The sequence below is a fragment of the Colletotrichum orchidophilum genome (assembly GCF_001831195.1).
Source record: "Colletotrichum orchidophilum strain IMI 309357 chromosome Unknown Scaffold_71.1, whole genome shotgun sequence".
In the NCBI taxonomy this organism is placed as follows: domain Eukaryota; kingdom Fungi; phylum Ascomycota; class Sordariomycetes; order Glomerellales; family Glomerellaceae; genus Colletotrichum; species Colletotrichum orchidophilum.
This window is the reverse complement of record NW_019173027.1, coordinates 161,383-185,323: the sequence shown is the minus strand read 5'-3', so window position 1 is coordinate 185,323 and position 23,941 is coordinate 161,383. Positions and strand designations below refer to the sequence as shown.

Genomic DNA, 23,941 nt, shown 5'->3' with positions numbered 1-23,941 from the left:
GTGCGCTTGTCTCGGAGACCGTGGGACACGCGAGATATTCGCAGAGATTGCGAATCACACTTAGGATGAGGTGGTGCGTCAAAAGCTGCAAGCCAATTTGAGCTTTCACTCAGCCCGGGGCAAAGAAGTTTGGCGGTCCATCTGGCGTGATAGGGTTAGGTAGCATTGGGGGCGCCATGTATGATGAGCAAATGATAGAACATAAATGAAGTAAATGAATCACAAACTTTAAAAGAAGCCATCTGTTGAGTGATTACCAATTCCTGTTCCTCGTATCAAGTTGCGCATGTCCTGATCAAGTCCTGATCAAGTCCTGTTCGCTGGGTGATAATGTCGAGGTGAACTCTGAAATAGGTAGAGTAGCCAACCGGGAATCACGGACCTGCTTCCGCGAGTCTAGCCCGCAGCGTTCCCAATAGAAAATAGTGTGGCGTTGGAAGAACTCAGTCCATATGACGGTTTATTGATCCGAGCTCCCACGCTATCATGTATAGACGGGGGGGTTAGCACCACGGACTAGAGCAGCCAGGTTGGTGGTTGGCTACGCGAACCCACTTGCAAATCCCCCGACGATGATCAGGCACATGGATGGACGGACAGGACTGCGAGGGCGATCTCATGGTAGAGTAAAACCGTCTGAACTCGACCCCCCTGGTTCAATAGCGGGGCCCTTCGGACTGCTAGATGCCGTGATACCTTGCTTGAAGAATTATACGCCACTTTTTCTTGATGAAGAAGCTCAAAGGATTCCTAGGTCCATGATAATTGAAGAGGAAGGGAACGTGAAAGGGGGAAAGGGCAAGCCACCCGAGCAGGGGGGGAGTTATGTTCGACTGAACAATAAATAAACGGTCATCAGAGAGAGATTTTGATCAGGCCATTGCTTGCGTCACTATCGTCCTGGTCTTTCCTACTTCCAGCCACAATCTGCAAGAAAAGGGGGCCAAGGGCAGACTGAAAACGGTTGGGAGATCAGCGGTCCGGGTCTCAGCAAGAAGAGTCCTTACCTTTCTTTCAAAGGGGGCTTTCAGAATGCCCACAAACGTCTTTTTTTCTGTAAAGGGGAAAAAAACAGAACAAAACAAATTGTTCTTGATGTCTCGCATCACTTTGATAAGGGGTCCTGCTTTGAACCAAGACATGATGTTCTCGATGGACAAGACATGGAACAGGTCTTGTCCCAACGCGGCTGGGTGGATTCTCCATCCGCCACACCAATCCCCGCATGCGTCAAACTTCCACTCCAGCTGCGCACAACGGACTCAAGCCTCGTGGCAAGCCATATTAGCGAGAGGACAGGCAGGGGGAGGAGAGAGCCCGGAAAACCCGCTAAAGGGAAACCGGAGCTTCGGGAACCATGGTCGTCCCCCCCTTTTTCTTTTCCCGCGTGAGGAGCGCCCGTTCGAGGCATTAGGGCTGTCAATCATTCGTATGATGGGGGGAGGGAGGGGCCGGGAGAGACAAGTTCGAGAATTTCGGTGTTAGTCAAGGATGGAGGCGGCTAACCACGCCTTTCCGGACGTATGTTTGCCGGCCGCGAGATAGAACGTTGTTGTTTTGTCATGAGCCACACGTCCACAGTCTAGTAGAGGGCGGCCGCGCTCTATCCTCGATGGGTTCTACTGGCTGACTGATCTTCAAAGCCACTCCGGATGCTTCCTTGGGTTTTGTTCCCATAAGGTCTCAGCAGTGCCCTCCCCACCCCTTTGGATTGAGTTCCACAAGGTTCCCGGTCCGACTTCCTCTCAGTAACTCCGCCCACCCCGGCTGCCCCCACAGACTCCTCCCTCGACGACAACACACATTGTGGTTATTCCGAGCCGTTGGTTGGGAAAAGAACTCATGTGCAAGCGGTATTAGCCAATCGATTGTTGCGAATATCCCTTCATTGGGCCTCGTACCATCATGACGTCGTTTACAGAGTTGCTTGGGAAGGTGAATAACCTGGACGACCCAAGACCTGCGTTGAATCAGAAGCCGGTGATGCTTGGCGTCGTGATTTCATTCTTGGTGAGCCTTCCCATCCGCGGATATAACTAGTGCGGGACATGAACTCATGTCTTGTGTGTGCAGATACTGGCAATGTTGTGCGCTGGCATGCGAATATGGACCCGCATCTTCATTATCCGGGCAGTAGGATGGGATGACTTCTGTCTGGTGCTGGCCATGATTTCAATCGCGATTGGCAGCATTGGTAGTTGCATAGGTATGTTGAGAATGCGCTTTCATCTAGCCCACATCATCCATTAACAAGTGGATAAGCAATGGACTATGGGCTAGGCGATCACCTGTTAGTGATGGGATATGTCAAATTCGTCAAGTTTATGAAGGTAATTGTTGTTCTTCCATATCATGATATATATCGTTCCTGTCTAATCGCCAGGTAGATCTTCTACATCTGCAACGGCATGTTACCGACATCAACATGTCTCATCAAGATTGCCATCTTGCTTCAGTACCTGCGTACTTTTGAGCGCGGATCAAAATCACGCATCTTGACCATCGTTATGATATGCATCACGTCAATGTGGGGGGCCGCCTTCATCTTCCTCGCTTGGGTACCCTGTATCCCCATCGCAGCCTACTGGGATTGGTCATTGCCCTACCGCGGACGATGGGGTTTCGGGACGCTGGTCGCAGAGGAGCTCATCCGAGTCTACGAGGCCCACGCCACGAGCAACATGATTATCGACTTCATCATCTTCGCCATCCCCTTGCCGCTGTATTTCAACACGGAGGTAAACAATAAGTCCCGCAAAGGCGTTCTCGGTCTCTTCCTGCTGGGAAGCGTGTAAGCTTTTTCCCGCCTGACACTGTCATGCCTTTTTGGTACTCCCGTGAGAGCTTACTAACGAACGAAATATCAGCGTCTTGATGCTCGCCACCTGGCGTCTCGTAGCCCTAGTCCGCTCCCGCGCCGGGACCTACCCGACCCTCGACCCGACGTGGTACGCGCCGGGACCCGTAGCCCTCTCCATTCTCGAAATCGACATGGCCGCCATCTGTGCCTCCCTCCCCGTCTTCTGGCCCGTGCTGCAAAATAGCATGGGCATGATCTTTGTCACGCACGAGGTCAAGGTGACGACCGAGACGATCGAGAGGACGAGGAGCCGCGACGACGACGACGACTGCCTCGAGTTGTCGGGCGCCGGCAGCGCCTCCGTCTCCTTTGCTCAGCAGTCACCCGTGTTGGACACGACGGGGCTGATTGAGCAGCAGCCGGACGCTTTTGGGAATTATATGAAGGGCAAGCCGACCATGGACGTGGACACGGCTCATTCCACCACCGAGACTGAGATTTTTGGGAGTTATTTGAAGGGGAAGACGACGACTGATGTGAATGCGGAGCCGGGGAAAATGGTATGAAGCATCATGGTTGGTGCTGTTGGTGGCCTCGTGGGCAAGCATGCAGTATGGTGCTTCTTAACGATTTGACGATGATATCCGGGAGTGTTTCTTTTCAGGAACGGGGTTATTTGGTTCCATTTTCGTGTAATACTATAGATATTTTAATTACATGTAGCTCACCATGACCCTGGAAATAAGAAATCAGCTTCAAGCAATTCTTGGACCTCAATGAGACCCATCAATTTGAGATATTGCCAGCTGTTTGCTTTTCAAAAATAGTAACCTTGGTATGTTCGATTTGTTAACCACTTCATTTCAACTCCGTTGAATTTGTCAATATGGCTTGAAAGAAGATGACATGTGAAGATTTCCGAATCCGTACCTTGGTCTAGTGGACTGGCTTTGCCGCCCCCGGCTTACGTGGAAGTGAGCCTCTTGTCGCCGGATGCATCAAGTTGCAACGACTGCCGCGGAGCTGATCGCCCCGGCGACAATGAATGCCAAGGCAGATGAAACGATATATCCGGTAACGAATGTCTTATTACCGTACGCACACGCTTTGTTGTCCAAAGATTAACCACATTCAGCTGAGACATTGATCGACCAAACGGGCTCATCTGGCGCGGGAGGGCTCGGCCGGTTATATAGAGAATTGAAGTAGGCCCAGCCGACAACGCGATCCCATGACACACACCTGAGGAGGCAGTAAAGCGAGTGGAATCAAGTCAGAGCCTATTGCTAACAAGCGAATTTTCACACGATGATAGATTCTTTAAAACACATTTGATGATAATGTAAACAAGTATTCTATTAACCAATACAGCGCATAATCATGCGGGCTAAACTCCAAATAGACATCTCCAACCGTGCAACCATAACACATCCTTCACTTACGCCTCGACAGCTCCCCAAGCACCACCACCAGGCGACTGAATAATAACAGTCTCCCCAGCCCGAAGCTTCGTCGTCGCCTTGGCACCCAAGTTCACAGTCCGGTCCTTGCCAGTCACATCATCCTTGACAATAACCAAGTTCAACCCAGCCTCTCCATCACCGCCATCGTCCATACCATACGGCCGCCGGCTCCTGCGCTCGCTCAGAATAGAGCACTGCACCGGCACCCGGAACTCAATCTCCCGAATCGTCCCGTCGCCGCCCTTATTCCGGCCCTTGCCGCCCGACCCCGCGCGGAGCTGGAAGCGCCGCAGGATACACGGATACCGCTTCTCAAAGACTTCCGGGTCGGTAATGCGCGTGTTGGTCATGTGCGTGTGCACACCGCTCTGACCAACCCACGTCGGACCCGCGCCGGCGCCGCCGGCAATGGTCTCGTAGTAGCCGAAGCCGTCCTGGTGCTCCCCCGTCACGGGATCTTTCCCGCCGGTGCCAAAGGTCAGGTTGTTGCAGCACCCCTGGCTGGCCGCCGAGGCGCGGAAGGCCTTGAGGACCACGTCGGTGATGCGCTGCGACGTGAGCACGTTGCCGCCGACGACGGCGAGCCCGGCGCCCGGGTTGAGGATGCTGTCCTTGGGGATCACAATGTTAATGGGCGCCAGGCAGCCCTGGTTGAGGGGGATCTGGGAGGAGATGAGGCCGCGCAGGCAGTAGATGATGGCTGAGTGCGTGATGGCGACGGGCGCGTTGGTGTTGCCGAGGACGTGCGGGCCGGTGCCGGTGAAGTCAAACGTCGCGGAGCCGTCGTGCGGCGAGATTGTGATTTTGAGGGAGATGGGCGTGCCGTCGTCCATGTAATCCACCGCAACGAGGGGCTCCGGGCCGAACTTGGTGAGGGTGGACTGCATCAGCTCGCGCACGGCGTGCTCGGCGGTGTGCTGGATGGCGTACATGTACCGGTGGACGGTGGCGAGGCCGTTTTCCGTGATGAGGGCCTTGATCAGCGAGATACCCTTTGCGTTGGCGGCGATTTGCGCGTTGAGATCGGAGAGATTGTCCTGAAGCCGGCGGGTGCCGGAGCAGCCGTCGTACTGCGCGGGTTCCTCGAGGAGCAGGCGGCGGACCTCGGCCTCGTTGAAGCGGCCCTCGCTGACGAGCTTGGTCGACTCGATGGCCGCGCCTTCTTGCCAGAGGGCATAGGAGGTTGGCGGCATGGAGCCGGGGAGGATGCCGCCAATGTCGGCGTGGTGGCCTCGCGAGGCAACGTAGAAGGCGAGTTCCTCGCCGTCAAAGACGGGGGTGATGACAGTGATGTCCGGCAGGTGAGTGCCGCCGCAAGACGGGTGGTTCGAGACAAGGACGTCGCCGTCCTTGAGCTTACCGGCCCATAGCTCGTGCTGGTAGCGCACGGCGAACTGCATGGATCCGAGATGGACGGGGACGTGGGGGGCGTTGGCGACGAGGCCGCCGTCGGGACTGAAGATGGCACAGGAGAAGTCGAGGCGCTCTTTGATGTTGGTAGAGACGGCGGTCTTTTGCAGGGTGCGGCCCATCTGCTCGGCGATGGACATGAAGCGGTGGCCGAAGACGGTGAGCTGAACGGGGCTGAACTCCTCCTGCTCGCCGCCCGTCTTGGCGACTCTTTCCACTGGCGCACGGTCGATGACGACGTAGCTCTCGAGGACAGTCGCCGTCGTGGACGGCGTGACGAGGATGGTCTGGGTGTTGTCGATGATCAAAGCCGGGCCGGAGATGCGGGCGCCGACGGGGATAGTTTGGAGCTGGTAGACTGCAGTGTCGAGGTGGCCGTGGCCCTCAAAGTACACACTGTTGGTGCCGCTGGGCTGGGGGGTGGAAGCCGTGGACCCTTGGACAGATTTCATTTGTGCAAACGGGCTCTTCTCAACCTTGGCACGGGCTGCGCCAGTAGCACGAACACGAATGTCGTCGACGATGATGGACTTCTCGGGGAAATGGAAGCCGAAGCCCCGACGATGGGCGTCTTCGAATTCAGTCTTGAAGTCCCAGTCCGCGCCTTTCAGGATCATCAAGGAGCTGCTCGATCCAGCATATCTCATATTGAGGTAGGTATCGTGGGTGATAAGATCCTCGGTGAAGCCCTGCTTCATCAACTCCAGAGTGGCCTGTGAAGACAACTCCTCGAGCTGCTCCTGGATGCTGCCCTTCGTCTCATCGGAGTAGGTGATGGCGGAAGGCTTCTGGATCTCGTGGACAACATCTGCGAGAGACATGCCGTACGCCGAGAGGATGGAGGAGTATTTATGTATAATGACGCGGGAGATTCCCAGAACCGTGGCCACAGAGCATGCGTGTTGACCGCCGGCGCCGCCGAAGCAGGCCAAGTGGTGAGCGCCAGCCTCGTAGCCGCGGGCTTCCGTCAACGCACGGATCGGGCTCGCCATGCCCTCGTCGGCAACCTTGAGGAAGCCGAGAGCGACTTCTTCGGGGGACAACAGGGAAAGACCAGAGGCCTCTCTGTCCTTGTTTATCTCGCTCGTCAGCTCTAGAAACTTGGCGGCGGTGACTTCTCGGTTCAGCGGCTCGTTCTCTTTGGGGCCGAAGACCTTTGGGAAGTACTCGGGCAGCAGCCTGCCGAGGAAGAGGTTCGCGTCCGTCACGGTCAGCGGGCCGCCCTTGCGGTAGCATGCCGGGCCGGGATGAGCGGAGGCGGACTCGGGACCGACGTTGAAGAGGCCGTTCTTCCAAGTCAGGATGGAGCCACCTCCGGCAGCGACGGTGTGAATATCGAGCTGGGGGGACTGGATGGCAATGCCGGCGGTGGTGGTCTCGAAAACGTGGTCGTACACGCCGGCATAGCGGGAGACGTCTGTTGAGGTGCCGCCCATATCGAAGCCAATGACTGGCTGGCGTTCCTCGTCGTCCCACGAAGTTTGGGCGTATCCAACAACACCACCGGCGGGTCCGGAAAGAATGGCCTTGAGACCGCTGAACTTGCGGTAGTCGACGAGACCACCGTCCGACTGCATGAACTCGATGCGCGTCGCAGCCGCACCGAACCCGCCCTTGAAATTGGCCGAGATCGAGTCGATGTACTGCCGAATGACCGGCGTGAGGTAAGCGTCAGCCACGGCAGACATGCCGCGGGGCACGACGTTGATCATGGGCTGAACTTCGGAAGATAGGGTGACGGAGAAGCCCATTTCCAAGGCTACCTTGCCAACTAGGAGCTCGTGGTCCGGGTAGGCATAAGAGTGAACGAATACAACGGCGATGGATCGATAGCCCTGTTCTCGGACCTTTTCGAGCTGGGCCTTGATTTCTCCCAGGTCCGGCCTTTTGAGGACGCGGATGGTCTCGCCAGTAATGGCTGTGACGAGTTCAGCGTCTTCGGGTGTTGGACTTGTCTTGACTGAGGCGGGGTCCTCAGTGTAGTCCTCCATTGTGATGCGCTCGTCCACTTCGACAACCTCGTCAAAGAGAACTTCTGGCCGCGCGACTGAAAGGTCGAAAATATTGGGCCGTGACTGATTTCCGATCGCCAACAGGTCGCGGAATCCCTTTGTGGTAATCAGGGCCACGCGCTCGCCTTTCCGCTCGAGAAGGGCATTTGTGGCTACCGTCGTGCCCATACGAATGGACTCGACGTGAAAGAGGTCAAGCAATTGACCTCTGGGTAATGTCTCGCCGGTTACCATCTCCAAAATCCGACGGATACCTTCTGTGGGGGCATCTTTGTAGTTGGCAGGATCGACGGAGAGAAGCTTGAGAATAATATCTCCTCTGCCGGGTATCGAGGCGTGAACATCGGTAAAGGTGCCACCTCTGTCGATGGAGATGCGAATGCGATGTGACTTGACTGCCATGGTGAAGTATGAATGCGGTACTTGCTGCTTATGAGGAGACTCGTCAAGGAGACGACTTGGAATAGAAAAGGAAGTTGGATTGGGGTATAGAAGCGGTTCAAGAAAGGCAGCACTGAGGAACGTTTGATAAGAGGCTAGAAATCCGAAAATGAGATTCTGATGATGTTCTGCGTAAATGTTTATACTGAAAATGGCTTCTTCCTGCCTCGGTCGTGATCATGTAATAATTTGCCGCTACTCAGATCGGGAATTGGGGCTCGGCAGGGGGCCGCGATCGGGTGCTCGCTTACCTGGAACTCACACTTTTGCAAATGCGTCTTCCGATGAAGCCATCTGATCAAACCTTACTCAGTAGAGTCTGCCTGGCCGACGGCTGGCTAACAGCAGGCCGCATCTCAGTCTCGTCAGGTGCTGCAGCCAACTCGGCCTTTGGTCGGACATCGCCATCGCGGCTGAAGAGGGAAGCCAGACACTTGACTGGCAGATGCGCCGGAGTGGGTCCCCGATCAGCAATCCAGCAAATCGAACGGCAGCCTTTGTCTAATACTTGATAAGGTGTTGATGGTGAGAATCAGAAGGAGATTGCGAGTTGGTGTTGAAAGCGGGAAACGGATTTGTGGGCCAGGTGGCCGGCAGACGCCCGCGTCTAGCCGTCGGAGTGGGTCCCCGATGATAACGGCATATCCTCCCGGGCTTATTGGCTGAGTCCAATGGCAGGGCGGATTATCTACGGGCCGCCGCCAAGCCACTCCGGTGAGATACGTACCGCTTCCTAAAACGGAAAGGCTTCCTCATCGGCAATTTGACCGGCGTATCGTAAGGCGGACTTGTCAACGGCTTTCTCACCCTCCAATGTCGGTCATTGCTGTGGAGAATTCTCCATAAACACCGATCCTCTGGCCGATACCACAATACGATGCTTCGTGGTCCTCCAGCATCAGGAGATTCTGCGCCGACATTCCAGGGTGCACGGCCAGGAAACTCCAACATCTTGCATTCCCCGCGTTGAGAAGCCCCCTTCCTGGACCGTCCAAACAGTTTCCATTTGTCACAAACTCCATTTTGAGACTTGGGGAAGTGGATAATATCGACAATTAATTGTATCCCCCGTATTATGGGGGTCAACTATCCCCACTACTGCCAGTGATTCCATGAGAGATATCGTCAGATCCCAAATACGTCAAGTGTAGCAACATGGCACCCATATCACCGTCCCCGCCTCAATCAGGGGATGTCGGGAATTCAAGACCACTGGCGTAAGTCCAAATTTTCCTGGTCATTGGATTTCCAAGAAGTGTTACTGAGACTTGGGAATTAGTTGTGCCAATTGCCGACAAAGACGGTCATACTGCTCAAAAGAGAAACCAAGCTGTTCGCGATGTCGTGATAGCGGCTTAAGCTGTACTTATCAAGAGACGAGAAAGACCCTGGTCACGGAGGCGTAAGTCCCAAAGTAACATCCAATTCACTAACGTTGCAACTAATGTTTTGAGTAGCTACCTTAGAAAGCTCGAAGCTAAAGCCAAAGCGTATGATGGTGAGTGACTAGCAGCAGTCGTGGGAGCCAGGTGCTAATCTTGCTCCAGACTCGCTTCTTCGTCAGTCTCAAGCACCAGCTCCAATTTCTGGAAAAGCACATCGCATCTCAGCCGAGGAGCATGAAGAAGAATTCGAAGATGGGCACCCGCTACTCGAGCCATTCAATCAGATGAGCGTCCATAAGCCCTCGACAAGTTTCAAAGGACCAGGCAATTCGGACAATTTCTTACGCAGCGTGAGAAACCTATCGGGATTTTACGGCGACGACGGCAGCTTGGACGCGAACACCAACTTTTACGAGCCCAGCGCTCTACCTTCACGGCGTGAAAAGGCGAGAACGCAGGTGCGACTGCCGCCGATAGACATTGCCCGACGGCTATTTGCCGCACAGTACACCTACATTGGAACGATCTTTGCCTTTACAGATCCCAAGACCAACTTTGATCAACTACTCATCGAAGCGTATCGAGGCCCCCCTGATCCTTCCGATAGAGAAGCATGTCTCTCCTACGCAAAAGTCCTAATCATACTGGCTTTTGGTCAGCTCTACTCTGTCAATCAATGGGTTGATTTCAGAGGTCCGCCTGGGTTTGACTACTTCACCCACGCTTTGAATCTATTGCCCGATACCCATGAAGAGGGGTCACTGCTGTGTGTTGAGACGCTGGCGCTCATCGGCTATTTCATGCAGAACATGAACCGACGTGATGCTGCATTCTTATACACCGGTATGGCTCTTCGTATGGCCATCTCGCTCGGTTTGCATCATGAAATCGGTCTCAGTCCGGCGCCCAACGCGTTGCAGGGTCAAGACAACAATCCGGCAGCCTTGGATGACGCAACACGTGAGCACCGTCGACGAGTATGGTGGTCGGTGTATAGCCTAGATCGCATCCTGACGGTCAAATCGGGAAACCCCATTACCATCCAGGACGAGGACATTGGTGTCGATCTGCCTTCGAGACTGCTCACAGAGGCGGACTACTGCCCGGCCGTGGTGCTTCGGCATTATACCGAACTCTCACGGATCCTCGGTGAGATACATGACACCATTTATCGCAAGACCAGCAAGACGGCCCCAAAATCCGGGAAACGTTTGATGGCTTCCGTTCAGGGCATTGTTCTGAGCCTGTCCAAGTGGAACAACAACATACCGGATGAACTTCGATTTGACCCTGCTCGGCTGAGTATTAGCCGCGAGAGTGTCAGCACCTTTGCGCATTACTACCAGTGCATCAACATGACCGCGCGACCGTTGCTCTTCCACGTTGTGCAAAAGCGGCTGCAGAAGATCCGCGCCAGCAGCGACGCCGGGGAGAAAGAGAGAGACTGGAAAGAGGGATTGTCGCAGACGACTGTCAGGGTCATTGATATGTGCATCGGCGCGGCGCAAGATTCCATCAACATCATGACCGTGGCTGCACAGAGAGATCTGGTTGGTATGTTACACAACCTCCCACCCGATGCAACTTGAACCTCCATTGGCTAATAAAAGTGATTCCCAGCAACGTACGGGTATATGGACGGAGAACACGTCTTCTCAGCGTCCATTGTCCTCGTCATGGTTTGCGTCGCTTTCCCTACCGACCATTCCAGCATCATGGCGATGAACGCCGGTCTCGATCTCCTTCGAGGAATGGGTGAGCGCGGCAACAGCTACATGGGCGCCCGTTACGAACTCCTCGCCAACCTCAGATCTGCTGTCATGTCTGGGACCAACGCCCAAGCCGAGCCACTGCCTCCGTTCCCGACAAACTTCTCGCCAACGGAATCGCTTTTGCCGACGGGAGGAGGAATTGTTCCAAGTGCGCAGCCAACTGGCAGCGTACTACCGATGAACATTGGTGGTGACGCCCATGGAAGTCTCATGGTGATGCAAGGCGGAATGGCAGGCCAGCAGCGGATGACGTTCCCCGTCGTCGACAACAGCTCCCTGGGCGAGCCCTTTTTCGACGAGAGTGTGAGCACGGTGATGGACTTTGGGCTTTGGGAAGAAGGCTTTGCCGATCCGGCGATGGACGCGAGCTTTGACTTTTCGCAGTGGACTCACGCGGCTGGTATGACTCAGGCTGATGATAGGATGGATGTGTGAACGAACGCGGTATCTTACTGGGTATGATTTGATGATAATGCGAAACTGGCCTTTTACCTATTACCTACAATCTGCGATATCCCAACCCTTGTGTGGGTACCGGCTTATCTTGCTTTAAGCACTGAACCCGGCTATTTTTTCTCGCCCAAGGGATCTGGCAGGGCTGGCCGCCCGGGGCTGATATCACGTAGTAGGGATCAAACTCAAATGGGTTAAATCCCGAAAGCTTCGGGCAATGCGCCCGGCGGCATTCAAGTGACATCACATCTTGTGGCTGGGCGAACTAGAACTAGCAGACTGGCGCCAGTGACCTAGATAGAGCCAAGAAGCTGTCAATGACCACCCAAGCTTTATCGACAAGCGTTACGAACCGTGCCAAGTGCCAAACTCTGTCCATCTAGTCCATGGGTTGCCTTTTTGAATTATCCCGGCCACCAAGTCGATAGGGGCACCACTCCGACGCCGGGGCGGTGGATCCGAGACTATCAGCGCTATCAAAGGTCGGTGGAGAACTCAGGGGAGGTAGGTATGTGATGTGGGAGAACGACAACGTTTCCCGTTCCCCCGCAAGTATCAGGGGTCGGCGAGGACCTCCGATCTCACGTTTGGCCGTGGACAAGTTCGCGGTGTCAGCCTGTCAGGATGTGCTGGGTATCCGTAGTAAGCTAGCCAAGGGCTGTCGAGTCTCAGGAGTGGTTCTCCGCATGTCTCTCTTTCACCCCCCGCGATGCTACGCTTGATACCGCGAATCCGTACGTCCGTGCCTGCAAATGGATGGCCCGGCAAGAGATAGCGCGCCCGAGTAATTGTCGCTTCAACTTTTTTGGTGTTGTATCGGCCCTGGCCATATCGTTCCATATCGTCAATGGGCACACATGTTGGCACAAAGATAAAGGCGGTCTGCCCCATCATCCATTTCTAGATTAAAGAGACACTACTTTATTTACCCTTCGTTGATCCCGAGACTCTGGTAGCGAATTCCCCCCAATTCTCATTGATCACGACTGTTGCAGGAATCCAAACTTAGTCTGGGAATTCCATTGAGGCCACAGCCCATTTAGTCATGGCGACCATGTCCACCCCCGACGATGTCTCCGGCGCCGGCGCGGAAAAGGGACCCGACAGCTATATCGATCGCTCAGAGTCCAACAATGGCACAATGACAATTGAGTCCCTTGATCCTGCGGCAGAGAAGAAGCTTCTTTTCAAGGTTAGCAAACTGTTTGAAACCCATGAGATAGATACTATCGCAGTAGCTAAGAAAAATCGCCTTCATTACAGCTGGACGCGTACTTTGTCCCAATCATCATGATCGTCTACCTAACATGCTTCCTCGACCGCTCAAACATCGGCAACGTCAGAGTCGCAGGCATGCCCGGGGACATTGGCGCCACGACACAAGAGTTCTCGACCGCCATCTCCATCTTCTACGCAACCTACGTCGTCTTCGAGCCGCCATGGACCATCATGATGAAGCGCATCACCCCGCGCGTCCTCCTCACCGGCCTGTGCATCATCTGGTCCCTGGCCACCGTCTTCTCGGGCTTCATCCACAACATTGGCGGGCTCTACGCCGTGCGCCTCGTCCTCGGCATGTGCGAGGCCGGCCTCTTCCCCGCCCTGAACCTGTACCTCACCATGGTCTACAAGCGCGACGAGCAGGCCAAGCGGGTGTCGTACCTGTTTGTGTGTTCTGCCATTGCGGGCGCCTTTGGCGGGTTGCTGGCGTATGCTCTGCTAAAGATGGATGGTGTGGCCGGGTATGCCGGTTGGCGCTGGGTTTTCATCATCGAGGGCGTCGTCAGTATCTTGATTGCGCCGATTCTCTGGTTCGGCCTTCCGAATGATCCTTCCAATGCTTACTTTCTCTCCGACGAGGAGAAGCGCATGATGAAGGTCCGGGCTGCGCAGCGTGCGCAGTACATGGGAAGTGACGAGTTCAGCTGGGAGGAGATCAAGATTGAGCTCCGCGATCCCAAGCTCTACCTCAGGTACGTTGCAGACACCACGCACACTTCCCTTTTTTCTTTCTCGGTAAATGCTCACATGAACCAACAGCGGCGCCATCCAATTCTGCCAAGACATCCTCCTCTACGGCTTCAGCACCTTTCTCCCGTCTATCATCGTCAGCATGGGCCGCACTAGCATCGAAGCCCAATACCTCAGCATCCCCGTCTTCCTCTTTGGCGCCATCGCCTTCCTGGCCACAGCCTACGTCTCGGACCGCATCCTCGTCCGCGGGCCCCTCATCTTCCTGGCCAACATCCCGGGTATTATCGGCTACATCCTCATCATCTGCCCGACCAGCAGCGGCGTGAAATTCTTCGGCACCTTCCTATGTGCCATCGCCGTCTACAACGGGCCTGGCCTCAACCTGACGTGGCTCAACGTCAACGTCGCGCCGCAGTACCGCCGCGCTACGGCTATCGGCATGCAGCAGGCCATTGGTAACTGTGCTGGTATCGTCGCAGGCCAGATTTACCGAAAGGCGCCGTATCTTCTGGGTAACGCGTTCTCCGTGGGAGTGCTGGGTGTTGCGCAGCTTCTTATCGTTGCCAAGTGGTTCTATATTCGCCGCTGCAATGAGGTCAAGAGGAAAATAGAGAGTGGGGAGATGGAGGATAGGAGAAAGGTCAAGACTGGTGATTGGGAGTTGGATTTCCACTACCACCTGTAGAAGAGGACATCAACACGTCAGGTTGGCTTGTTGGGACTCGAAACTTTGAGTCCATCGATTGCATATTGTTCGTAGAATTTCTGGCTAGACATGTACCAGCTTAATCACCTCACATCATCCATCTCAAGTATGCAATCTTTCGGAAGCCAACGGCTCGCGTAATTACTCGTTGTCGGATTCGTGATCAACACCTTGACAATAACTCTGTGGTTTTGTTGATTCAACGCAGCGACAAGACTCCCCAAGAACGAAACGACCAACCCCAGCTCCTGAACATGACGGCCCACCTCGAGCCACGATACCCCATCCAAGATGACAAAGACGACCTTGTCTGTCGCAGCTGAGACCAAAAGACGAAAAAGCATGCAGAGGACGTCAAGTCGCTGAGCTCTGACGCCGTCGATAAAGTTCAGGTTGATGGCCGAGAGATCGACGTCTCGCAGTGTGAGAGACTCGGCGATGAGAGAGCTCCAGCATCGCAGGACGCCGCTGAGCCCCGAATAAGGGTCGCTTGGACGGTTGTGCTGGCCGCAGAGATACACGAGCGGAAGGCTGCGGTCAGATTGCCTCGCGACGCCTTGCGCGAGAGCGCATGCGAGCATCGTGAGTGGGGATGCTGCCTCTTGTTCTGAACTCAACTTCATCCTGCCGTTGATGAATAGTATCTGGGAGTTATTGGACTGTAGCCAAGTGGTGAACTTGTTGCTGCGGAGCGCCAGCATTGCATGGTTAATGACGTCTGGTGGACAGACTTTCTGAGCGTCCATCATCGATGTAACCATGTCTCTCTGAGCGATGCGTGGGTCAAAGCCGATGCTGGCGCGGAGTTCATCGAGAGTTATGAATGATGTTCTCATCTGTTTCGCTGCTTGCGGATTTTCTGATGATGGGGCAGGTCAACACACAGTTCTGCAAATACAAGCAATTGACGATTTGTAACTTACCACGGATCCAATCAGCTTGTTTGACTTGGCTGTTAAGTTGATGTATTACCGCCTTGAGTGACTTGTTGACGTGTTTATTCAAGCTCATCTGGACGACATTCCGGAACTTTGCCACGCTTCCCTCAATCTTCTGCTTGATGGTGTCTTCTTCCACATTCTTCCCAAATGTCACCGGTTTCATGAGTGCCTTGAAAGCCCTCTCTACATAACTTAGCTCACTGTTCAAGAAATGACGTTTACCGGGTCGGCGGCATTACGTACCAAAGGCTGACTTATCGATCCAGAGCAGCATACTCTCTACGCCGTCGAGAATTCCCAGATACAGATCTTCTGCTGCCCTCCAGACCTTGGGGTCATCGTCGTAAATCTCCACATACTCCTCAGTCTCTTCGACAATGTCTGGCAAGCTATCTAAGCAGCTGATTATCTTGTTTCGAACCTCGTCGAGGCGCTTAGCCGCCTGTTGTCACCAAGCTCATTAGTCAAAGGATCGGGTTGCCAAGAGAGATTCCTTCTTACACAAAATACAAAGGTTAAAGCCCCGCAGAGTATTCCAGTAAAGTCGCCATTAGGCAGAAACTCTACAAGCACCTCCAAATTGGAGGCGTTCCGCTGGAACGAGCGCCCGGCCGCGCGGAAAGGATTGTGCCTCATTTTTGTTTTGGCGTTATCTTGCTCGATTGCCTCTGACGCCGTCACTTTCACGTCGTTCCATGTAAAATTCTTGTCCACGTCAAATATTGCGAGGTCATTGCGCTTGGTATGTTTCGTAAACGTACGGATTAATGCCCTGAATGACTCGGTTCGTTCGTGGATTCTGAGAGATGTTTTCGCGTTAGTGTCAATACCCACGCGGAATCCTGGATTTGCATGTCTTGGGAGGAAACCTGGAAGAGAATGCTCACTTTGTAGATGCCTGTTGCTGACGTCTCCTTTCCGAGAACTTATCCCTAGCTGATATTTGCCAGCTCGAATCTAGCTGGCCGGCGCGCGTCTCCATGAAGGTACCAACGAAGTCGGTCATGATTGTATTCAGATGAACTCTGGCTTTCCTGGAGGCTTCGAGGGAGGGGGGAATAATGATCAAACCCTTCTACGTCTTCTTCGACTGGCGTCTCTCCTGACGGTAAGGCTGCGAAGATGGAGGGTGGGATATGCGCTGGCGTCATACACGGATATCGGATGGCGAAGCTCTTGGCGTAAGCATTCGGGACTCGGCATGCTGTGGGCGGTTGATTGCCTGCATTTAATTGATCCTGAAAGGTTCTAGGCGCCTATCGTTCAAGTTCTCAATGTCAAGCTGGCCAGTAGCAGGTGCAGCTCACAAAATATTTCGGCGAGTGTTGCAGTAACCCCGGTTCTGCATAGATCAGCTCTTCCATGCTTGTTTACGTAGTATTGGATATACTCTGTGTGTTCCCGTCAAAAGGAAAACTTTTGAAAAATGCCAGCTCCCATCTCACTCTCCGATTCGACTTCTCCGCCTTACTCGTCATGACTCGACCCCGCGCAGCTTATCATCGCTGCCACACAGAGCCCTGGAATCCTACAGAGCAGCTGGCGGCCGGATTCAACCTTTCTTTGGGGATCGATAATCCCTTGAGCACCTACCTCGACCACTTGCACTCTCATGATAAATCGAATAAGTCGTAAATATCGTCAGGATATCTTGAGAAAATGTCTTCGACCCTGGATGCCACGGCCCATCCTGTGGCGGCTACTTTTCCCCCGATCACAAGTATGCCTTCTACCGATGTGTCGAGTCTTATCTCAGAGAAGGACTCAAACGCGGAAACTGAAAGCAAGGCAACGATATCCTCCGCTACCCCCGTGAGCACTTCCGTTTCGTTAATAATGCCAATAATCAATGCTCATCATTATACTGGCAGAAATCAAGCCAAGATGACACTTTACAAGACACCATTGGTCAACAAGACCATGGGCAGCTACCGGCTGAGACAAGGCCAGAGCTTGACGCTGATGATGAAGTTGGCTCAGAACTCGACCTCAAAGACGACGTCAGCGAAACTTCGAAAACGAGTGGCCTGTCTAACAACACAGCTCGCCGCTTTGGGGAATCTCATTTGAGAGACCTTGCACGTGGGCTTCGATTGAAACCTTTGAGTTTGAGAGATACGGGCCCTGAGGAACAAGGGCAGTTCACGGTCGATTTTGCGAATCACTTGAAGATGATGAACTGGGTCACTGATATCCTGGCGGATTTCGATAAACCTCCCCATCCATCTTCAAGTAGTAGTAGCGGAGAGTACCGAGAGAGAACACCAGGCATTCCTCAGATGCACGACTGCACATGGAGCGAGTGGTGGGGTTCTCCACCATCCGATTTTGCGGTTCAAGTTTTGGCAGAGGAGGAGCCACCGGACTCAACGTCGTTTCCTGACCGACGGCGACGAACAGCATTCGATGAAGGGACCGTTCACCCCAAGCCCGTGCTTCTACAACCCCGGCTCGACGGCGTCATGGTCCTTCCTGATCGAATTCGTATCAACTCCTTACCTGTGAGGAGGATTCTTGAAACGTTGACGAATGGGAGATTGTGGTCATTTCATAACTCGATAATCTATCGCCCTTATAAAGTTCTTCAATGGCTCGAGCCAAAGATTCGTCAAAAGCAATCAGATATTCAGCATCTCTACAACAAGGGATCGGTCATCGAAACAGAGCCTGTTGGTCTAGAGGACCCACCCGGAACAGAGACCAGTGGGCCAACCGACTGTGAAATGATCACAAAGCCGCCAATGAGTAAAGAGGATAGAGAGGAAATCATATTCACCCCAAGATACGACTGGAAGTATTTGACTCAAAGTGAACTGCGAGAGGCAGATCTGGATCTCGGCACCCTGGTGTCTTTCATAGACAAGTATATCTCCCCCATACGAGAGGCACTTCAGGGAAGAGACGATTTCCAAATCCACTACCAAGAGCTTTGGCATGCCTTTAAGCCGGGCACAGATGTCTACGTCAAAGATCCGGCCATTCCTCAGAAGTTGTGGCGTGTCGTACGAGGTAGAGGAGGACAAAAGCCACTATACCGCCGCGCTCAAGCTACATCCAAAATCGCTCACATGATGCTAGGAGGCGCTTTGAACGACGCAATACCCCCACCTTTTTGGATAGACTGCTATCACCTAGACTTTGATGGGAACCAGTTCATTCGTGTCTTCAAGCAATTCAAGTTTGAATGGTTTGAAGAGCTAGCCAGCGTGCGCTCCCTCCCAATTATTCCGTTGAATATCGCGGAGCGAGAAGGCCTCATCGATCTTGGAGATTGCAGAATAAGAGGACAAGATTTCATATCCTACACCAAGTGGTCTTACAGCTATTACCAAGGCCAAAGCCTGATCTCTGAACCCGATGGCACTGCCCTGCGCCGTCCCGAGAAAGGAGCAATCACTTCAGCAGTGGTACTTTCGGAGGCTATTGAAAGTCCAGTGGTTGTTGACTTTCATCGATGCCTGCAGGAGATCCCCGACTGGAAGCCTGGAAGATTGCCTACCTCGATTTGGGTACGAGCGGAGAATGTTCCACAAGAGAAACCATCAGGGAGTGTTCAGCTGATTCCGCCGCCCCCAGGAGCTGATGATGACAGGTTGTGGGACACTCGACTAGCAGAGGAGGTTCTCAACTACACCAATCAATCCAAACCTTTAGAAGTGTATGGCCGAGAACCTCCTGAAGGGGATGAGATTTTGTTGCTGCCTGACAGAGTTTTTGCATTCGTCCTGCGTACACGTCGGTGGGGTAAGCAATTCGTCCGAAACGGAGCTGGATAAATTTTGCTGATATATAAACATCAGCCTGTATTCCGCTCGGGTCTGGCTCACTGGAGACTCAAGGGCATAGTCTCACGAGAATGAAACGGGACCACCTGGCATGGAATCAGCTCCAAATAGACGACGGTCACAGAACCATCATCAAGTCCTTGATGGCCACACACTTTAGCAAAAACAAGTTGGAGCGACGCCAGTTCGACGTTATCCAGGACAAAGGTTCTGTGAAAGAACAGCCCTACTTCAATGGAGAACTAAAAGAGACTAATAGTACGTAGGAAAGGGGCTTATTGTCCTACTGCATGGCGTTCCCGGGGTGGGGAAAACTTCAACTGCGGGTAATATTCCCAAATTTTACCTGTGTGTTGGGGTTTCCGCAACAATCTAACGATGTTGATTTGTAGAAACTGTGGCAACATATTACAATAAGCCACTGTTACCTATCACTTGTGGTAAGCATCTCGATCTCGAGATACAAGCCCCCTACCAGAAAGTATAAGACACTGAACCATAAAACAGGCGACTTAGGAATGACCCCAACAGACGTAGAGGCCAACCTCCAAGCTGCATTCCAGATGGCACAGGCATGGGAGTGTGTATTGCTTTTAGACGAAGCTGACGTGTTCTTGGCGGAAAGAAGCCAAGACAACATTGAGCGGAACGCACTGGTATCTGGTGAGTTGATTCTTGCCTTTTGATCCCAAGGAGAGTCAAATGTGACGATTTTCTGACATCCTTGGTGCAGTATTCCTCCGGGTAATGGAATACTACGAAGGCATCCTCTTTCTCACGACCAACAAAGTAGGCTCCTTTGATGAGGCCTTCAAATCCCGCATGTCCATGGCCCTATACTACCCACCCCTCACCCATGACCAAACGAAAAAGATATGGGAGGTACAAATGGACCGCACGGAAGAACTCTCAAAGGCGGCTTCGCCGAGGGACCCGTCCAAGCAGGTGAAGTTCAACCGCGATGAAATCCGAACTCTTTCAACGACTCTTTGGGCTCTGCAAACTACCAGGGATGACCACAGGCCAGTCTGGAATGGAAGGCAGATCAGGAATGCCTTTCAGACGGCCGTGGCACTGGCCGAATTTCATCAGCAGGAGAACCACATCACGGGACCCATCATCGTCAAGGGTGAGCACTTTGACAAGGTGGCCAAGGTCTCGCACGAGTTCAACGCGTATCTCTACTCGGTAAGACACGAGCGCCTTGACAACGAGCTCGCACACAAGAAGGAGCATCGTTACGATGACTTCAACCGGCATCAGTTTGGCCTCGGCGGACAGGGGTTTGGAATGCCTCAACAGGGGGGTTATCAGCAGGGTTTCGGGATGCCGGGCGGCTTTCAGACTCCTCAACAATTCGGCATGATGGGAATGGGAATGCCTAATATGGGAATGTCTGGCTCTGGGTTTAGTAACCTGCAAAATCCGGGCAGTTTCGTGGCTTCACAGTCATCTCAACCCAACTTCGGCAATATGGGTAACCTCGGCATGGGTAACGTGGGAATGGGCAACAGCAACATGGGCAACACTGGTCTGGTTAACGTTGGATTGGGCAACTCTGGCATGAGCGGGCAAAATGCGGCCATGGGTGCGCAGCAAGGCAATTCCAACAGTGCAGGCATCCCGGGCCAAAATCTGGCGGGCCAAATGACGCCCCAACAACAGCAGCAACTCCAAGAACTACTTCGACTCCAGCAGCAACAGTAGTGGCAGTAGTGGTGGTAGAGAAGTAGCATTTCCAGTAGTCACAGTCTCATCAAGTTATTTCAGTAGTTTCCTAAACTGCTATGGCTACGCGTGATACGTCTCCTGACCATCCAGATACCTTCGTGCTCTAAATCCATTCCAAGATGATGCTGTCCCACAGGAAGCCTCTCCACTGTGTATAACGCGTAACCGTGAATCCCACAGTATTCTGCCCAGCCTTTAGAACGTCGGTATCGATCTTGTACTGGAAGAAGCGCCACTCGCCGCTGATCTTGCCCGACCGGTACAAGGCGGGATCGCTCGTCAACGTGTTCTTGCTCAGGGAGCCATAAACTTGCCCATTGACATCAATATCTAGCGCCGCGCTCTGCGAGTACCCAGCCAGCGACACGCTCAGCAACGCAGTCCTGTTGGCGGCGAGGTCCGCCTGGGGCACGTCGAATTTGATGGTCCACTTCCCGATGGCGGACTGCGCAAAGTACCAGTCCTCGTCCCGGGACTCGCCGACGGTGAAGGTTAGGTTCGAGGGGCTCTGGGCGGCCACGCCGTGCTGGTAGGGCACGCCGCCGTTCTTGAAGCCGTTGGCCTTTTTGTCGAACTCGCCCACCTGGAAGATCCGCTTGCTTTTGGGGACGGTCCATGAGAGCTCGCCGAGGTTCAGCGTCTTGTTCTTTGTGATGTTCAGTGGCGCAGTGAAGTTGGTGTACACGTCGGCCAGCTTCCCGCCGTTGGAGGTCGCGTAGACGGCGTACGCGCCGCTTCGGACGCTGTCAAAGGAGAAGCGGCCCTTGTCGTTGGTGTATGTCGTGTAGTAGTAGTTCTTGCCTTGGACGGAGGGACGGATGGTCGTGTCGGTGTCGCCGAGGAAGACGGCGGCGCCAGAAGCAGGGCGGCCGTCGGAGAGGACTAGTGTCCCCTGGACTCCGCCGCGAGAGTGGTAAGCGGCGTCCTTGAACCAAGTGTAAGGGACATGTTTGACCTCCTCCGTGTGCTTTTGCGCGGCGTCCGCTACATCTCCGTTGTTCTTTGGGGGAATTTGTTAGCGGAATTTGAGGGGTTGACTATCGCATGACCCGAGGTCTTCTTACAAGATACCACAGCCAAGGTCCCCAGACCTTGCCTGCTGGTTGAGGCACTTTCTCGCCCACGCGGTAGTGAGAAGTGTCTTGAACAACATTGAGCTGAACGGCGTCTCCAGTCTTGGATTCTCGGTGGATCTTGGCATCAGGTCAGAAATTTGCCCACAAGATTGCAGGAGTCTTCGAATCGCTTACCGTCAAAGTTTGGCTAAGGTGGTCGCTGTTGTAGTACTCCGTCGTCGGATGGATGTACCAAGAGCCGGCCTTTGAGCCATAGACGCCGTAGAAATCACGATCCCTGACGGCGTTGGACCAGTCGTACTTTGTGATGAAGGATCCATTGGCTAGCTGCCAAGTCTCATCCTGGACGTTGGTTGCGGTGGCGTACAGCGAGAAGTCAGGCAGGGGCTCGTTCTTGAGGTGCGTGCGACCGTTGGTGAAGACGTCGGGCGCTAGCCTCCATAGAGTACGGAGAATGCTAATGTCGGGGAGGGCCCGGTTGACAAAGTACTGATACGCGCCGGTCAAGTCGTCAAAGATTACCCAGTGGAAGTCGCCGGCAGCGGCAGAGAAGCTGACGTCGATGTAGTCGGTACCGCGGGACGCGATGGTGGCGTTTGTAAATTGAAGATTGTTCTCCCCGTCTTCATGTTTGCAATATGTCAGTCAGCACGGGTTCATCAAGTAAAGTTGCGATGAGATGGTCGTCTTACCGTAGCCGACATAGTGGCCGACGGCCGAACCCACAAGATCGGCGCCCGGGACACCCTCCCAGAAAAGCTTTGTTGCATACAGCGAACCCTGGGTTAGGTTCCAGTGATCATTTCCAATGACCCAGGTCGAGTCATTAATCTGCTCGAGAAAGGGGCCTTTCCCGGCGCTGGCCAATCTGGCGGCCAAAGCCAACGCAGAGAGTCTTGAGAAGTGCATGGGTCTGACAGCGGACGAAGCCTCAGAAATTGTCTGTGGGAAGGTTCCTCAAGCTGGCGACAAGATGGGACGAGCAGACTGGACTGAAGGTCTCCAGACTGTATCTCGAATATGTACTTACATAGCTTTGATCTTATTTTCTGCGGGTTAAACTCTGATATATGACGGTCAATTGAAGCTTTCTCTTCTCGGCAGGAGCCGACAGCGTCATACGGGAGTTGTATTGTCAATGGGGTCCTTAGTGGAGAGAAACACTGATTGACGCATCGAAACCTGACAATTCGTGATAAGACACTAGCACTGTAGACTCGCACAGTAAACGACGGCGTGAGCACAGTGTTTTCAGTCCCTTGGGAAACTCAACGTTGTCGAAACAAGACCGCATCTCCGTGGTGCCCATGTCGAGTTGTCGGTCTTAATCAATAACACCATCTGAGCACTATCGGTGGTTGGTGGCGCTCATGAAAACCGTTGCAATGAACGCCATCGATGCACATGTTGCACCATCGGCGTTCCCACTCTTTCGGCGTTTCTTCCGGAGACCGTTATGCACCAGCCACTTGACTGAAAGGTTCACGGTTCTTCCGCCAATTAGGATCAAGTATGAGAAGAAGATGCAAAATAAAGTTTCTGACCTGTGAGAACTCTGAGTCTCTTCTGGTGTTGATTGCAAGGCATTCCTTCGACTTATGCTTTGCTGCTCTACCTAATTTACACAAATTGCGCGGCGGTGACGCACGCACAATTGGCGACGCTCTGAGGTGAGGTGACTGTAGGGTGAAGCTGACTGCTCAAAACCCTAAACTCCGAAGGCTGACTTTCAGACTTGGGAGCAAGTCAGCATCTAATTGACCTTCGCATCTAAAAGATTTCCAAATTCGTAATACCTCCATATATATAAATTTTTTTTTTGGCTCATTCGAGTAAAGAAATGCTAGTGCCATTACACGATACTGTGCGCCTTCTTCTTCTCGCATGCGGTGGGTTGCACAACGCCAATTCGTCAATGGAAAGTAGCGGAGTCTTGTGGCCGATTTTCGAATTCTCACAATCGCTAAGTGACTTTCAAGGAAGAAAGACTAA

The 23,941-nt window shown here is 53.4% G+C and overlaps 7 protein-coding genes across 7 annotated transcripts; 4 read left to right on the top strand and 3 right to left on the bottom strand.

The window, feature by feature from the left end:
• Positions 1-2,264: 2,264 nt before the first annotated feature.
• CORC01_08410 (uncharacterized protein) lies at positions 2,265-3,366 on the top strand (the record flags this gene model as incomplete). Its single annotated transcript, XM_022620041.1, has 3 exons — positions 2,265-2,330; positions 2,388-2,791; positions 2,868-3,366. The coding sequence occupies 3 exons, from the start codon at positions 2,265-2,267 to the stop codon at positions 3,364-3,366; spliced, it is 969 nt and encodes a 322-aa protein (XP_022473498.1).
• Positions 3,367-4,238: 872 nt separating this feature from the next.
• Positions 4,239-8,087, bottom strand: CORC01_08409 (hydantoinase B/oxoprolinase; the record flags this gene model as incomplete). Its single annotated transcript, XM_022620040.1, has 1 exon — positions 4,239-8,087. One exon carries the CDS (start codon positions 8,085-8,087, stop codon positions 4,239-4,241), a length of 3,849 nt encoding a protein of 1,282 aa, XP_022473497.1.
• A 1,194-nt stretch (positions 8,088-9,281) lies between these two features.
• On the top strand, positions 9,282-11,718 carry CORC01_08408 (fungal specific transcription factor; the record flags this gene model as incomplete). Its single annotated transcript, XM_022620039.1, has 4 exons — positions 9,282-9,343; positions 9,584-9,624; positions 9,674-11,065; positions 11,132-11,718. 4 exons carry the CDS (start codon positions 9,282-9,284, stop codon positions 11,716-11,718), a joined length of 2,082 nt encoding a protein of 693 aa, XP_022473496.1.
• Positions 11,719-12,781: 1,063 nt separating this feature from the next.
• CORC01_08407 (major facilitator superfamily transporter) lies at positions 12,782-14,395 on the top strand (the record flags this gene model as incomplete). Its single annotated transcript, XM_022620038.1, has 3 exons — positions 12,782-12,928; positions 13,000-13,709; positions 13,777-14,395. The coding sequence occupies 3 exons, from the start codon at positions 12,782-12,784 to the stop codon at positions 14,393-14,395; spliced, it is 1,476 nt and encodes a 491-aa protein (XP_022473495.1).
• A 104-nt stretch (positions 14,396-14,499) lies between these two features.
• CORC01_08406 (uncharacterized protein) lies at positions 14,500-16,363 on the bottom strand (the record flags this gene model as incomplete). Its single annotated transcript, XM_022620037.1, has 5 exons — positions 14,500-15,275; positions 15,340-15,540; positions 15,601-15,799; positions 15,859-16,156; positions 16,245-16,363. 5 exons carry the CDS (start codon positions 16,361-16,363, stop codon positions 14,500-14,502), a joined length of 1,593 nt encoding a protein of 530 aa, XP_022473494.1.
• Positions 16,364-17,016: 653 nt separating this feature from the next.
• On the top strand, positions 17,017-20,849 carry CORC01_08405 (uncharacterized protein; the record flags this gene model as incomplete). The annotated part of the gene is made up of 6 exons (XM_022620036.1): positions 17,017-17,169; positions 17,229-19,101; positions 19,158-19,400; positions 19,535-19,582; positions 19,650-19,805; positions 19,876-20,849. The coding sequence occupies 6 exons, from the start codon at positions 17,017-17,019 to the stop codon at positions 20,847-20,849; spliced, it is 3,447 nt and encodes a 1,148-aa protein (XP_022473493.1).
• A 127-nt stretch (positions 20,850-20,976) lies between these two features.
• Positions 20,977-23,258, bottom strand: CORC01_08404 (rhamnogalacturonate lyase; the record flags this gene model as incomplete). Its single annotated transcript, XM_022620035.1, has 5 exons — positions 20,977-21,873; positions 21,938-22,066; positions 22,124-22,572; positions 22,642-22,862; positions 23,137-23,258. The coding sequence occupies 5 exons, from the start codon at positions 23,256-23,258 to the stop codon at positions 20,977-20,979; spliced, it is 1,818 nt and encodes a 605-aa protein (XP_022473492.1).
• Positions 23,259-23,941: the final 683 nt, after the last annotated feature.